The sequence below is a fragment of the Seriola lalandi genome, unplaced genomic scaffold (genome assembly GCF_002814215.2).
Source record: "Seriola lalandi dorsalis isolate HSWRI2012SDOR001 ecotype SW California unplaced genomic scaffold, Sedor1 jcf7180002054911, whole genome shotgun sequence".
Classification (NCBI taxonomy): domain Eukaryota; kingdom Metazoa; phylum Chordata; class Actinopteri; order Carangiformes; family Carangidae; genus Seriola; species Seriola lalandi.
The window spans coordinates 1,233,708-1,250,266 of NW_019525463.1; the positions used below are offsets into that span (position 1 = coordinate 1,233,708).

Sequence of the window (16,559 nt, forward strand, 5' to 3'; positions counted from 1 at the left end):
GGGGGGGCTCGCTGCGACTGCGAAATGATGGCACAGCTGCGAGATGGCGATCCTCTGGTATTTATGAATGAACCGAGCAGGAGTAGGGTGGTCTGTAATGGCGTTGCGCAACAATCTGCGGACCGACGGCAAAGTGCTCTCCTGCCAACCCCTTCCTGACCACAGCCGAGGTGGAGATGCACGTCAACATTAGACTATACACTAATAATGACGCCAGCGTGACGCATAAAGCCCAGTTTCTGTGGCAAATACCACGGTTAATCCTCCATCTGGATCTGTGTTTCTCCATGCTTCCTCCTCCTCCTCCTCCTCATCCATCCCTGGTGTGATGTTTGCTGTGGGTCTCATGACTGGAAAGAAAGCCACCATGACATGCAAAAGGAGTTGTGAATCATTTAGGCCTTCTCTGTGCATGTGTGTGCGTATGTATATGTATGTGACTCAACTTCCTGTATGCATTGAACATTGCCAGTCATGGGTGTGTGTGTGTGTGTGTGTGTGTTGCAGGGTTTCAGAGAGGAGAGGAGAGAAGAGATGTATGACAGTAAATCCTGTGATTAAGCTTTAAAGTGTGCGGCTGACAGGAGCATAGAGATGCAGACTGTATTAAAGCGTGCATGTGCTTGGGGGGGGGGGTGGTAAGTGGAAATGTGGGGGCAGTGTGGATGTCCTGGATGCCTGCTTGTCCGTTTGTTTGTCTTTTTTGAACAGCCACAGTACAGTTGCATAAGAATACTCCACTCTGCTCAGGCAGGACAAAGAAATGACTCAATACATGGTAATAAGGAGAAAACACAGAAAGAGGAGAGGATGCTGGTGATGTTGCTAACACATCTGATGATGCTGGAGACAAGTATAGATGATACTAATTGATAACCATGAGGATTTTTGGTGTGTGTGTGTGGGGGGGGGGGTACAATTTTTTTGTACTTAAGGCCCAGTGAAAGCGCCCTACAAAAGGCCGTGTAAGATAACTAAGAGTGAGGATGGCCAAATGTTGAGGAAGACGTGAATGCTATTGCGGGATGTCACTTATGTCTTCTTATGTCTGGAGACTGGTGGGATATTTCACATTTTATAGCTCCATAAACACAAAGAAACACCAGCTGTCTGCAGCTATCATGATCAGGTCCATCCAGAGCTGCAGCCATGAATCGAATGTGGCTCTCAGAGACGGTTGTGTGGCTCTAGAGCAGGCCTTGTATCACTTATCGAGATCAACAAATACAAAGTTGTTTTCCAAAAAAATAAACAGAAAACAGTGAACATTTTATGTCAAATAGCAACAGCAAAATGAGGAAAAAGGACAAAGAAAACATCAATATCCACATATAAGTATACACAAATGTACATAATGGCTTAGTGAAGCAGCAGTTACTCCAGATGTAGAAAAATGCTCACAACTCAAATATATTTGGTTGATAAAAAGTCAGTTAGTAGGGAAAATGAATTACAAAAGATTCTCCTTTCATTGAGCAATTTTGCATCAGTGGTTTGTAGCCTGTGTTGTTGTTGTTGTTGTTGTTGTTGTTGTTGTTGTTGTTGTTGTTGTTGTTGTTGTTGTTGTTGTTGTTGTGCTGGACGACTGCCATTTGTCATTGCGTGAAGCTGTGAATTTGAACTAGTTTCCTCCTCGGGAAGACCATGCATGCTCAATGAGCTGCTTCCTCATATTTACACCTCTGAATACCAGGTGGATCGTCCTAATTTGGAGTAATTGGCGAAGAGATATACTAAAGGAGGTTACTTTAATCAGGTTTAAGTGCTTTGTGTGAGAGCAGCATGCAGTTTTTGACCATGTTTCATCCTGTGTTTGTGCCCACATTTGTGCATGTATACTTTTTTTTAATGGAATATTGTTTAATTACAGAGAAGGAAACAACTGACAATGCTGCAACAACAACAACAACAACAACTGGTGAACTGTACTATATTTAAGTGAGCAATGAATCAGAATTTTGTCAATGCTCACAACATCATGTTTAACTTGGAGGGGTAGCAGCCCTCCCTATGTGGCATTTTAATTGTAGAAAATAACCACTACATATAATTTAAGTTTAATCACAAAAGTATGAAACAATAACAGATTTTTTTCCCTAAGTGTGCTCATATGTACGGGTTTGAGACAAGTGGCACCAGAGCTTCACCTGGTTATTTTTATTGATTCAAATAGTTCACTGTTTTCTCCTCAGGATGTTTAAGTCTGTCTGTTGCTTTGACAGCACAAGTCTAGTCAAGTGCACCATCACTGTTGAGCACCTCTGAGCTATATATAACCGTATACTCCATAATGTCTGCTTTAATACTGGAACAGATCAATGCTAAAGTGTTCTAGCTGCACTGACGGCATCAGCTCATTTGAAAGGGCCACACAGTGTTCATTAAACGTGGCATCAGACAGGATGCTGTTGGTCTTGTGCATAGCTAATCGCAGGACAGGATGGTCAGCTCTGGTCAATTATGCGCACCGCGACCCCCGAGTTAACGTGTTTTATTTGACATTTTTCTCAAACATCAGCTGGTCATTTAGTGTAAAATGCCACCTGTCTTTAAATCTGTTTTAAGAAATTATTAGAACTGAGAGAAAAAAAAACAAAAGCATCCTGTGGTTAGAGATGAAGACTAATTCTGACTGCATCAGGAGAGCGTCAGCAGCAGTCTGGAGCAGGATTCCCTTGTTTCTGCTTTTAGCCATCTGCATTGTTATCAGACCTGGATCAACTGGTATTATAAAGAAAAAAAAAAAAGAAGCTGTGCCTGGTTGATCTCGTCAGTTCCAAAACTACCAACCTTGTCACCATCTGTCACTGCAGGCATGCTTCTGCAACACACTCCCACTAGTCTGTAATTAGTCCTTCAGGTCAGGGCCTTCATAGTTTCTAAGAATAAGCTTTTTTGAAAAATAAATACATTTGAATAAATTATGCAGATTTGAAAATAAACATGGTTGCCAGTGATCTTTCCACTTCTTTGGCCTAGTCCTGGTGTTATTAGCCAGGTGCATGTGTTTTTCCCAGATTGTCAGGCTGAGGTATTAGCAGAGTCTTATGGAGAGGCCAGACGGAGCAACCCAGGGTTCCCCAGGTCAAGCTAATACTCGCGACTAACACACACTCAAAGACTAATTACAGGTGCATCTTACATCCGGTCCTGTGTATAACTGCTGCATAGAATCAGCAGGATTATGGTTACAATGTCTGATTACAGCTCAGGAATCAATCTGCCTGAAGGGAAAATGTTTCCCTCTGAAACTCTAAATTGAAAAATGCACATTTACTATGTGTTTTCATTTTTGAAATCCTTGTAGTTGCAGGTGAGGGGGATGTTTGAGATGTTTGACTTTAGCTTATAAAAGACATACATCAGTGGAAGTCTTCAAAAAATGTGTAAATTCACTTTCCCCATTTGAATGTACAGATTTCTAATCTCAACCCACAGCCTTCCTGTGGCACCCAGCAGGGTCTAATCTGCTCCATATTCAATTTTGGCTATTAATCTTATTTTCAGGTTTTAATTTGAGCTTAATGATCATATTACAGCCCATTGGACAATTACTGCTCTCTGTCTCTCATAGTCTGCTCTTGTTGCTACTTTTTAAGTGGCTTTCTCTGCGAGCAACATGCGCTGCTGCAAACAAACGAAATCCTAATGATGACAAATATCTGGATTCTGTGGTAAAACAGGCCTCTTTGGTTCGTTCTGTATATTAGTAGTTTTACTTGCAGAGATTTTAGGAAAGTGTTGCTAAATGTTCTATAATCAAATTCTCCCTAACACAACAATGAGCTGTGCACAAGTTAGGCTTGACCTGGATAATACCAAGTAAGAAATATAACCCAGCTGTTTTATGATAGTGGGTTCGGACCAATCATAATTCCCTCTCCTGCCACAGCTCAGTGCAGACGTTGCAGAGACTTACTGCAGAGTGTCAATATCTCGGTCGCTACAAACTTTGGCTTTATGAATGCATTAAAGAACAATTTAATTTACAAAAAGATGTTCATCATCCAGGCAGAAACGAGGCTGGTTTTTGCCTGATGAGGGGAGGTTTTCACAAAATCAGGTACAATTTGCAAACAATCCAAACTGAGTGTGAAAACCGCAGTTTTTGTGGTGAAAATTTCACACCTCCTATGAGCATATTTTTTGTTCACATAACTATACAAACTGCTCTTTTATGACTGGATGATGAGGACCAGTTTTGTCAACTGTATTTTGAAAATATTTCATTAAGCCTAAAGATAGAAAATGGTAGAAATGGATCATGCTTATTGACCATGTCTCACATTCCCAGGCCTTAAGTATGACACTCAACATAATGAACATAATATCATACTAGAAAAAATTCAACCTGTGCACATCTCTTCTGAGTCCTGCAGAAAATATGTCGTCAGTGTCTGGACTGTGGTTTAATAGATGGATCTTCTGCTGCAAACCCCCTGGTGCAAGTCAAATGTGATGTGAGTAACAGCAGACAGTCACAGACAGTCAGAAGTCACCTACATTATTTTTGTGTCTGATGCTCCTGTTGCCACAGTGTTAGTGTTGATACATGCTGAGTCAATGGGATGTGGATGGAGTATCAGAGGGCTTCAGTGTGCATCAAGAGCTGCATGCAGTCTTAAAGGGAGACCGCTGGTAACTTAAGTCCTGGGAATTGGGTCAATGCAGAGCAGGCCAGGAGCACAGAGGAGGTTAAGCTCAATGATTAGCTACTAAGCCAAGACCACAGTGCTGCAATCTCTTGTACAGTCCAACACCCGTACTCCCTGCACGTACAGTGGTGTAAGCTCAATTGCAGTATAGACTGCCGCTGATGAGAAGCATTCACACCCAGGCTCACACACCTTTAAACTCAGCAAGTATATGCACACAGATATATATATATATATATATATATATATATATATGCACATTTGCTCATGCATATATGCACATACATCACATGTAGCTTTGTTTTAAATTGACCTTTTTTGTTAAACACATAAACACATAGGAGGAAGCAAAATGATTGTTTCTATGCTCATGTTGATCAATTGATTGAAAAAGAATGACAGTCACTTATGAAGACATGCAGGTGTAAAACAGGTGTATTTATTGCTGCAAATGGTTTACTCACATTTTCACAGTTTGTAAGGAGTGGTATACATTGTGTAAAAATGCATAGCTCCTATTTTCTTCCACTGAAGGACACACGTTCTCTGTGGACTAAGACTTAGTTTTCCTAAAAACAAAGTTTTGTGAAATAGTTTGTTCAACATTTTAGGAAATTTGGTTTCCTGCCAAGAGTTATATGAGAAGATCGTTACCACTGTCATGTCTGTCCAATATATATGATGCTAGAGCCAGCAGCTGACGAGCTTAGCTTAGCAAAAAGACTGGAAACGGAAGGAAACAGCGAGAGTGGTTCTGCCCAGTTGTCACAAAATTTGCCTTGTCTGTTCAATCTGTGCAAGAACCATGTAAAAACAACAAGTTGTGCATTCACAATGTTTATTGGAGGACTATTTCTAGTTCTTGGTCCGGTGCAGTGACTTCCTGCAGTTAGGTCGCTTGGCAACCTCATAAAGACTCCACAAATTTATACGCTGTGTCCCAATTCAGGGGCGGCATGCTTCGAGGGACACAGTGTGGTAAATCGTTTCCATTCGTACCTTAACATTTTAAGGCTAGGATAGATCAGGCCACGAAGGATCCACCAATTGGAGCCTTCGTTGCTCGCGAAAAGAAGGCCCCATTTGAAGCCTTCAATCGGTCTTCAAATGCAGCCTCAGAGGGATGCGGCCCCTGAACTGGGACACAGCTTATGAATGAATCAAACAAGATATATGTTACTTTGTGAGCTTTAGAGAGGCTAATAGGTGCTGGATGTTGTTCAGTCAGAGCCAGGCTAGCTGTTTCCCTATTTTCAGTCTTTATGCTAAGCTAATCAGCTGCTGGCTGTAGTTTACTGTCCGTATATGTGGTATGGAAACTCTCATCTAACTATTAACAAGAGACCTATAAAGAGCCAAGTCAAACTTTTCCTTTTAACTTAAAAAATGCCCCATCATCTAACTATTCTAAGTATAATGCGACATCTCTGAGTTTCTGAAGTGAAAGAACCAGAGTTTAGATTCATTAGATGTAAAACTTGTAAAGAAGAAGAGACAGAAGCCAGTCATATAAAAACAAATTAATATTCCCACATTAAAACATTCATGCACTAAGAGAAAAACCCAGAATAAATCTATTTCCATTTATACGCACATAACTACCAGTTGTCGTTTAAACACCTTTGAAACACTTAACAAAACCAGTCACACAACACTGTGCAGTCTAATATTCAGTAGAGAGGATCCATTATTCTGATGGATCATGAACACATTTTATAGCTCCTGCTCTGATGGACATGAAAGGATTGTTTCCTTCCTTTGCATCATTGCCCTCCAACACACACTCAGACACCCAGACTGAGTGAGGCAGGAAAAGAAATAACGTATATTCCTCTGGCTTGTTTTAGGAAAAAAAATACATGTTGATAAATGTAAAATTAACCCCAAGAGATTTATTAAATATCTTTAAATAAGCACATGTTTTCTCTGGGCTTTCCGTGCCTGTGTTTTGCAGGCAGGTTTGAACGCAGTGACGCAGCAGCACGACTGAACGTGTGAGACTGAATGAAAATGTGTAAATTGAACCTCTACAGTCTGCTCAGACCTAATATAAACGCCCGAGTCTAAAAATTGCCTCGCTAAAAACGCAGATTCATTCCTGTGGCAAAACACGCACACACACTCACACACACACACTTGAAAAAGCCTGAGCTGATGTGTGCACAGAGAACAAGGAATCTTCTGCTTGACTGCGCAGAGGCAAATACACATCTCTCACACACACACACACACGCTCATACACTATCTGACAGTCTGGCAGCTAAAGAAACTTTGTGCGGGTTTCAGACATTGCGATGAGCGTGTGTTATGTGAGTGTGTGTGCACACAGATGTGGCCCGGAGAGGACGAATATTTCAGAAAAACCTTGAGCCGAAAAGCCGTTGATCCTGTAAAACACTCAACGCCAAAATAGCCGCCTATCCACAACATTCCAGTATCCGAGGCTTGATTAAAACCCTTTTCTCCACAAGATACCATGGGACCGCTTTGTGGGTGTCTATTTAATCACGCTCTTGATCTGTTGAATGGCATTGTGTTTGATGTTGGTTAATGCGCTTCCTTTGTGCCGCTGCGTAAGTGGCTCTCTTGAGGGAAATTATGTGCATGTTTTCGCTAAAGGTGACATTTCCTTGCTCGTTCTGTGAAATAAAACGAGTGGAGAAGGCTGCGTCGCATCTATCTATTTTCTGACTGAGAGGGAAGGAGGACTGCTTGGCCTGTGCCAAAGCTATCTGCTAATGGAGTTTGGCTGCACTGCCACAGATGCATTTATAGTATACCATTAATTCATTAAGCAACTGCAGTCCTCTCATTTCAAATAAAACAAGAGGAGGGGGAAATGGAGAGAGACAGCTTGCATTCGGGAGGAGTGTCATTAATCTCAGAGGCCTGGTGTCAAGGACAAATGATGGAGGAGCGGAAGTACAGTGTGTGTGTGTGTGTGTGTGTGTGTGTGTGTGTGTGTGTGTGTGTGTGTGTGTGTGTGTGTGTCACTGTGAGGTTGCACCTGTGTGTGCAGATATAGCTGCTGACACTGACAGAGGGAGGGAGACAGCTAATTTTAGTACAGGTGAAAGAAGGGAGGGAGCGGAGGAAGGTTTTGATGAGCAGAATCCTTGTCGCGGAGCTCAAATCCACATCCAAAAACAAAAAAACCCCCAAAACCAACAGGCACTGAGCGCGGTTGGATGACAGACTGACAGGGCCCAGACAGACGAGCCCCATCGATCAAAACCACAGCGGCCTTAGTTTATTGATCAAACAGCACGGAGACCCGGGGAGTGAGTGAGCAGGAGAAACAGCAAGAGGGAAAGCCATGACAAATATTTTCATGATGCATAAATTGAAATGAAAGAGACACAGAAAGAGAGAGTAAAGAGAACATTTGTGTGTACATGAGCATCAAGACTGTTCCACTGATATATCATAAAATATCATCATCATAATTTTAGATATTTGGCCAGTTGTGCCATTTATATTTGTGTGATCCTTTTCTTTGCATTACTTCATTACAACTATCAAAATATCAACAAAATAGAAGCTCTGCAGTCTTGTTTTCCAATATGGGCTAAACTTATTTTGGCCTCTGTTTCCATCTCTAATAATAACCCTGTACTCACCATGTCGCTGAGATCTGGGAACACAGCTACACTGCTAAAAATAAGTCAGACAGGATAAGAATTCCCGTGTTTAGCCAAAATTATTTTTGTAAAAATTAATACCCAAACTGTCTGTTGTGATTATCTATCACAGTTTACAGAATTACTTCTTGGTTCAACAGTGACCTGCCTGTGCAATGAGTGATTCTTATCAACATTTCTAATGCACTTGCTTGTGTTTTTTGTTTTTTATCTCTACATAAAGGATGAAGACCATTTGGATGAACTTTTATCCTTTTCATCTGCGTGTTTCCAGATCTCTGCGATTTAAAAAAAAAAAAAAAAATCTGTATTAATTGATTTTTTTTTGGCCACTTTGAGGCGACACAACAAGCTGTAAACACATCATTGACTTATTGACATACTATGAATATATGGCCAACGTGTTAGCAAACAGTTGCCTGATTACAAATTCAGCAGACACAGAGCTTCATTAACGTCCATTCGGAGTCATGTTTGTGTCCACCTGATGAATCTAAGTCCAATATTTGCTCTTCTTTTAGCTCTGTTTTTGGTGTCCATCAACTCCTGAGGGGAAATATCTGGCTCTGTAGCTGCTGAATGCTGTGTGTGTGTGTGTGTGCGTGTGTGTGTGTGTGTGTGTGTGTGTGTGTGTGTGTGTGTGTGTGTGTGTTCGTTTCTGTCGGACATAAAGCAGGCATCACTGTGCAGCACTCTGGCAGCTCAGACCACAGTTCCTCAAAGTGACTGAAGGCCTCATTAAAGCAAAAAGTTTGAGGCAACGCAGATGAAAATTTGTTTCTACCAGTTTTGACATTTTTAACAGTTTAGCCTTGTAGCCATGTTGCGTATTATTACCAAGACCTTTAACCCTATTGCTTTTTTCATTTGTACCTGTCTAACACATGTTCTCATTTCCACAATCTGCTATGATTTAAAAGAGAAATACTTTGATAGGCTTGAATCATGAGCATATATCCCAGAGTTTAAGCTTCAATCACACTGGAAAACCGGCTGTTAAGACTTTTTTTTTTTTGACAGGATCCCTCACTATCTCAAAATGCAGAGTATACTATCAGCCTAAGGCACCGGAGAGCCGATAAATAAGATTTTATTTTGCCAGACCAGAGTAAAACACTTAACAGTCTGCAGGCATATGAGCAGAAAACACAGACTTACCTGCAAATGAAACTGTGGTGGTGTGTTCAGCATGGATATAAAAAACTCTTATATGTCACCCAGACTTACAGCTATAGATTGACCATAAAACACAAGAGGCACTCTCCAAATCCCCATTTATTTTGAACTCCTTGACTGATATTATCTAGAATCTGGCAATGCAATTACAGGGGCCCTGCCATCAATAGTGGCTTCCAGCAGCGCAAGCATGACAGAAATCCACTTATTCCATCTAGTATTGATGTCAATTTACTGTTTCATTACAGCCGGAGCTTAGAGAGCAGCACATGATCACAACTGAAGGAGCATCTTATTATGGGACCTTAAAGCAAGTTTGGAACCACAACAGATGAATAATGTAACAAGATGCAATGCTTGATCACGCACAGACGCTCAGCAGACACACAAGCACTTACAAAGATAGCAATAGATTAGCTGTTAGGACACTGTCCAGATGCATACAGTATGTATGAGCTGCCGCAGGTAATACTGAGAGTGAAGGTTTGAAGAGACCTTCAGTGTGCAGTGTTGCTGCTGACTACCAACCGGAGTTATTAAAGTTTTGGATTTGTATATTCTTTTCAATTAGTGTAAATATTATAAGTTTCATAAGCTGACTGCACACAGAGTGGCTGTGATCGTTCGAGTTTACTTTTCTGTATGCAATGTTGAATTGTAGATTATACGATACCCCTGCTGGCTTTGTTTCAACCCCCACCCTTCTGGATGAGATACCTTAAAGGTATTAATGTTGAATGTGCACAGCAGGTATTTTGTAAAACAAACAATAGATCATCACTGTTTTTAAATTGTTTACTTCAAATCTGCATTAATTGATTTTTTTGGGGCACATTGGCGCAGTGCAACAAACTGTGAAAACAACACTGACACGATCATCTTTTAAGTCAATATGGCAAAACATGTTAGCAGACAGTTGTGCTGTTTTTACACATCCAGCAGCTACAGAAGAGTCATGTCTCTCACCAACTGGTGAATTTAAGTCCAATATTCACCCTCATTTTGTTATATCTCTGTTTTGGGCTCTGTGAACTCCTGAGGGAGACATCTAGTTCTAAAGCTAAATGCTCCTTTACCTTTGTCTGTCAGTCATTTGGTGCTGAGCGGGAAGTTAATAGTCAGTTTATCAGAGCTTTAGTGAGTTGAAGGGATGCTTAAAGGCTTCTTATAGCTAAAGGGAACTGCGGAGTTTGACATAATTCTGTGTTCATTTTTAAATCCAAGTGATACCTTTCACATGCACATAGTTATTTGATCCAAAGTTGAAGAATATTGATAAGAGCTGCTTTAATTTTTATATTCAGCAAAAAAATATAAATTGTATGAATAGAAATGGAATAGACACTAGGTTAGCAGAGATCAGGGGAAAAAAAGGGGTTTCCAAAACTAATTGAACACAAATGACAATAAAAAAAACATTAATTTTTCATAGTTTTAGTTTTTAGTTTACATTTACAATAGCAGGCTGCCTTTGATGCCTCCTCTTTGTGACTGGATCAATACCAAAAGGAAGCACAACAGAGAGGCAGTGAAGTCATGCATACATTCAAGATACAGTGTGTGTCATTCACACATGCGACCTAATGCAATCTAATACGGTAGCCTTGCATTATATTCTCTATTTATGAGGCTAATAATGTTCTGTAAGATGTTGATTCAATTCTAAAGTATTCTTTGTTGTCCTTTGAGGTGTGTTGTATTATGCATGTTATTGTGTCCAGCCCCTGAAGGCCTGGAGATTCTCTTTAGTCTCCTCAGCTGCAGGGACTCTGTCTCTTCAAGGGTTTGCTGCAGTTGCTTAAGTTGATATATGAGGAAGCGCTGGAATGTTTTTGGGGTTGAAACTGAGAAACTAGACGGTATTGATTAGGGGAAATGTCTGCGTCAGGTGAAACACTTGGAGCCTCACCAAACTCATCCTCTCTAATTTGTACTCTGGCTCACAGTCAGACCACGAGGACAGACAGAGTGCTTTCACACCCACTGGCCTGAGGTCGAGTCCCGCCAACACTTACAGTTCCTTTTCCTCCTTCTGCTTTGTGTCTGCTGGTTCTGTACAATCTCTTCGCTAAAAACGATCCTCTTCTCCCGCTCTTCCACACCCCCCTCCTCTCTCCCTGCCTCCTCTCCATGCCCCCACCCTTAACATCATAGGTGTAACACTGTCTTAAGCCTGAGGGGGGCAGAATGCCGGAGCAAAGCAACGACTATCGCGTGGTGGTGTTCGGGGCAGGGGGAGTTGGGAAGAGCTCCCTGGTCCTGCGCTTCGTGAAGGGCACCTTCAGGGACACCTACATCCCCACAGTAGAGGACACCTACCGCCAGGTGATCAGCTGCGACAAGAGCGTGTGCACGCTCCAGATCACCGACACCACAGGGAGCCACCAGTTCCCGGCCATGCAGCGCCTGTCCATCTCCAAAGGCCACGCCTTCATCCTGGTCTACTCCATCACCAGCAAACAGTCGCTGGAGGAGCTCAAACCCATTTACCAACAGGTGGGGAGTGTGCGAGCGGTTGTCAGTGAGTTGAAGTGTTTGTTAGAAATGTGAAGAAACTTTTCATCCTTTTTAATGAAATGTGTTTTTGTCATCTAGGCTTCAGCGGGTTGCAGTTATCAGGAGACATTGAGCTTAATGAGTTGAGATCAAAAACCATGTTGGCCACTTCCTGCCTGTCTTTGAGCGTAATACATCAGTTATGCATTCTTTACAGATGATTAGTCATTAATAGGGACGATTTAGGGATTGCCAAATTGAAAAAGGTCCATTTAGTAGATTTATATTCTCCTCCAGCAAAACGAGCTTTGTTTTTTTATGTAGCTCTTTATTTAAAACATTTAGAAGAAGCCTTTAATGGATAAATTCAACTATTGACCCACTGGAAAAGAGCTGCAGTGCATCCAGACCGGACCATTTATTTCCATTTAAATTGTAAATCAGAAAAAATAAATAAATAAATGGCTTATTAACTGATCTCTGAAGCATTTGTAAATTATTCATTCATGAATTAAAACTTATTAATACCTTATACGTTATGCCTTATTTGTCTGGTGCTACTTTTTGATACTAAATAAATTAAATAATAAATTGTAACAACAACAATAAATAAATTGTTATGCTATATTTTGGCACTATTTTCACCCAAATTGTTTTCTATTAATTGCCTTTTTTTTCATTTCTTTTATTTCAAGTTGCCTATAATTAGTAATAGAAAGAATAAATACCAGTTTCACTTGTTCACTATGTTCAGATTTAAACCAGGGACATTGCAACTACATGGTCAACATCTTACACCCCCAGGCCACCAGGACGCTCTAACATGCAGACAAACATCCTCCAAGGATGTTGTTAACTGGTGTTAAGATTACCTTGGAAATCTACATTTTGTGTGACTGTTGACTTTGCAGCAAGAACATAACAACAGTTTCCCTAATTTCGCTGCAGGTCCTGGCCATAAAGGGCAACGTTGAGGCCATCCCCATCATGCTCGTGGGCAACAAGAGCGACGAGACCCAGCGGGAGGTGGAGACCAAGGACGGGGAGGCTCAGGCCAACCAGTGGAAGTGCGCCTTCATGGAGACGTCAGCCAAGACCAACCACAACGTAACCGAGCTCTTCCAGGAGCTCCTCAACCTGGACAAGAAGAGGAACATGAGCCTCAACATCGACGGCAAGCGCTCGGGGAAGCAGTCCCGTGCCGAGAGACTGAAGGGCAAATGCAGCGTGATGTAAATCCAGGAGAGGAGGAGAGGGGAGGTGGAGGCGAGAGAGGGGAGGGGGGGGGGCAGAGAAGGGAGGCGAGAGAAAAAAGAGACTCACTAAATGTGTCACTCGGAGCAAAACGTCTGGAAGGCAACGGGAATCTCATCATCCACATCCTCCTCCGTTTGACTGCTGCATTCACAAACACAACTTACATACAAGAGACATACCAGATTTCAGCTTGGAGCATTACATCCATGTGCAATCTGCTTAAAGGAGAGATGGGGGGGGGGGCGCCACAGAAATATCAAGAAGCAAATTAAAAACAAGAAGCGTGTCTCACCTGTGGACGTCAGCCGCTATTGGAAACAGTGTGTGTTGTGGACTTCTGCGTTGTCCAAGTACCACCAAACCTGACCGAGGATCTCATCAAGACCTTGGACTGCAGTGAAGACCACGGCTGCAGGATCCTCGACCAAGACCGAAGGTTTCTGATCCACACGAAGCATTAAGTGTCCTCTCTCACACTCTACACCTCACTGCTCCCTCCCTGCAAAACACCCCCCCCCCCCCCCAGACATCCCAGCACCCTCATCCTTTGCATACCCCCTATTATAACAACTATAGAGAAACATAATGTATATGTAACAGAGTCGACAAAGTTATTTAAGCTCACTCATCTGGTAAAAACACAATTTTAAGAAACTGAATGTGTCCGTCATGCTAGTTAGGACAGGACTGGATGGTTTTGAGACTGCTAGCATGAAGGACAGCAGCAGAACACACGACCCGGCCACATCCCGGAGCCACACCTGAGGACTCTGATGTATATAAACATGGGATATTTAAACATATCCCATATGTAGTCCACACATGCCCTGCCCCAACTATTATATCAGTCACAGGAAGTTTGATGTGAAGTTTGAAGCATTGACGCTTAGATTTGTGGCTAGAGAAAAAAATTCACCCACCTTCTCATCCCAATCATCTCTCCTGAAAGATTAAAAGAAATTTACCTTCATCAAGCTGCCATTATATCGAAAACTCATGTGCAACCCGTCTAAATGTCCTCATCTGAAGTGGAGAAGCATCCAGCGGCAGGGCATGCACACGCGCTTACTGATCGACGCAACAATCCTTTTAAGACTCTCATCTAGTGTCGATTAACAGTGGATGAAAGGACGCTGGGCTCTCATCAAAATATGAAACAAAAATACAAGTCTGCCTTGAGGACGATACACTTTGGATAATCATTGCCAAGCCGGTAAGACGGAGGTGAGCTGGGATGATTTTTGGTTCTGAGGTCAAGAATGTCAGTTTGCTTTGGCACTTTTCATGCAAAGGTTTCTCTTCTTTTGCCTTTTTTTGTTTGTTTGTTTTGTTTCTTGCTTTATGATGCTCTTTAAATTCATGTAAGGTCAAAAGCCCAACAAAAAGCACACAGAGAAAGAAATAATAAAGAAAAAAATAATAATAATGATAATAATAATAGGGATGGATGTAAAATTGCTCCATGCAGAATATTCAGTGTGACCTGAATCGGGTTGAATTCTGTTTCCTCTTTGGTCGGTTTGGTCACATTACCGCTCATACGCTCATCCAGGCATCAGGAAACAGAATGAGTCACACAGACACACACACACACATACATATATACACACAGCATGCGCACAAATGCATTCATGCAAGTGTCAAAAAAAAGAAACACACACACATGCGCATAGCTGTGGTTGTCAATTTGAGTAACACTTGATGGATTACATGAAGACAAGCAGGGCTCACTCAGCCTAAATGCCCTCACATTGCACTTTATATCATAAACACACACACGCACACACTACTTTGATTTGCCATGTTTTTGCCTACATCATCTGCTTAACACAGAATATCCTGGAGCCACAGCTCCATGTCCAAAGTGCATATATATAAACACCCTTTTCTCACGCAGGAGCTCTGATAATTGTACACAGTGTACACAGGGCAGCCAAAAGCACAATACTTTTTTACCAACATATCTATTTGTACATTTTTTTTTTTTGTGTGTGTGTTTCTTTTTTGTATATTCTTGTGTTTTCAGTTTTTTGTCTTCTGTGCGATTCCATCTTTAACATTTTACCCACCAGTCCTGAACGTGGAGGAACAATCGCATCATGATCATAGGTATAGCTCTCAGTCTCGATGTAGGTCGTCAAAATGTTTTATTTGTCCGGCACATGGCACAATGAGGTTACTGTTCTGCTGAACAACAGGGTATCGTGATGTGACCCCGTTTAGCTGTGGTTCGTGAAGTGTGCGTATACGTGACATAAACACCCCCAGCAAGGTCGTAGGACGCCGAGGAGGGTCTGATTATTTGTCTACTTTTCTCCATCTCTCAGGCGGTTTTAACAACAACAATTTGGCGGATAATCTGCTCCTGTACTGTTTAACCCAGAGACACAGACGACGCCCCCTTTTGACTGTGTGTCCATCTCTCTGGAGAGAAAAAAAAAAAAAAAAAAAAACAGAGTGAGAGAAGAAAAGAATAGAAAAGAAAAAGCACAGCAACTGTTCTCGTCTGTCTCCTTCTATGTCTTTATGTGTGCAGCAGAATCAACGACTGGGCACTTTAGGGTGACATTTTACTTGAAGACTTGCTTATTAATCAGCAACGCCTCATTTATAAGCTCCATGTCAAATGCCCTTACTGCATTATTCATGCCCACAGACCCACATGAAACAATTTCAAATGTGTAGTTATTGTAAATAAAGCATATGGTAGTTCAATGAGATGTTTAAAAGAGCTTCAAGTAAGATGTTACCCATGTAAAGATAAACTGTACCCGCTGTCTTTCTGGGAATAAGTCCTTTGTAACCAGGAAATATTGTTACAGTAAGAGGTTTGATGTTGCTATGTACTGTAATATACAGCTTAATAATGATGCTCATGATATATTGTATTTGACACATCCACTCTTTAGATCTAATCAATCGGATAATACTAGCAAAATGTGAATATGTAACTAAAGGTTCCACTCCATGGCTGTTAACGTTTTTATTTTTCAACGTTGAATGAATCTGTTGTTATTGATGTGTTGTATTTTGCACTAATGTGAGGTCCTGTTAAACTCAAAGATTTGCATTGTAAACATACCCTTTACCTGTTAGACACCAGGGATGCTCATTCATACTCTTTTATCTTTGTTCGCCACTTTCCGTTTCAGAAACAAGACGTGTGAAACAGATCTGGGTTAAGTTGTGTTTGTAATCGGTTGTTTTTGCCTGTTAAGATGCCAGATGGATGGAGTGCAGCCTGCCTGATGTGGCCATATGAAGCACTAAAACTAAAAACTAAAAACTAAAAGAAGCTGGAAATAATCTGTAACAATTATCCAGCCGCCCACCC

The 16,559-nt window shown here is 41.4% G+C and overlaps 1 protein-coding gene across 2 annotated transcripts in view; it reads left to right on the forward strand.

Annotated features, from left to right (window-relative positions):
* diras1b (DIRAS family, GTP-binding RAS-like 1b) overlaps positions 1–16,398 on the forward strand; it is a 20,388-nt gene extending 3,990 nt beyond the window's left edge. For both annotated transcript variants that reach the window (XM_087169743.1, XM_023430794.2), the window contains 2 exons: positions 11,627–11,968; positions 12,917–16,398. In XM_087169743.1, the coding sequence (XP_087025869.1) occupies positions 11,660–11,968; positions 12,917–13,204 (597 nt within the window). In that variant the 5' untranslated portion in view covers positions 11,627–11,659 and the 3' untranslated portion in view covers positions 13,205–16,398. The remainder of the gene's footprint in view (positions 1–11,626; positions 11,969–12,916) is intronic.
* Positions 16,399–16,559: the final 161 nt, after the last annotated feature.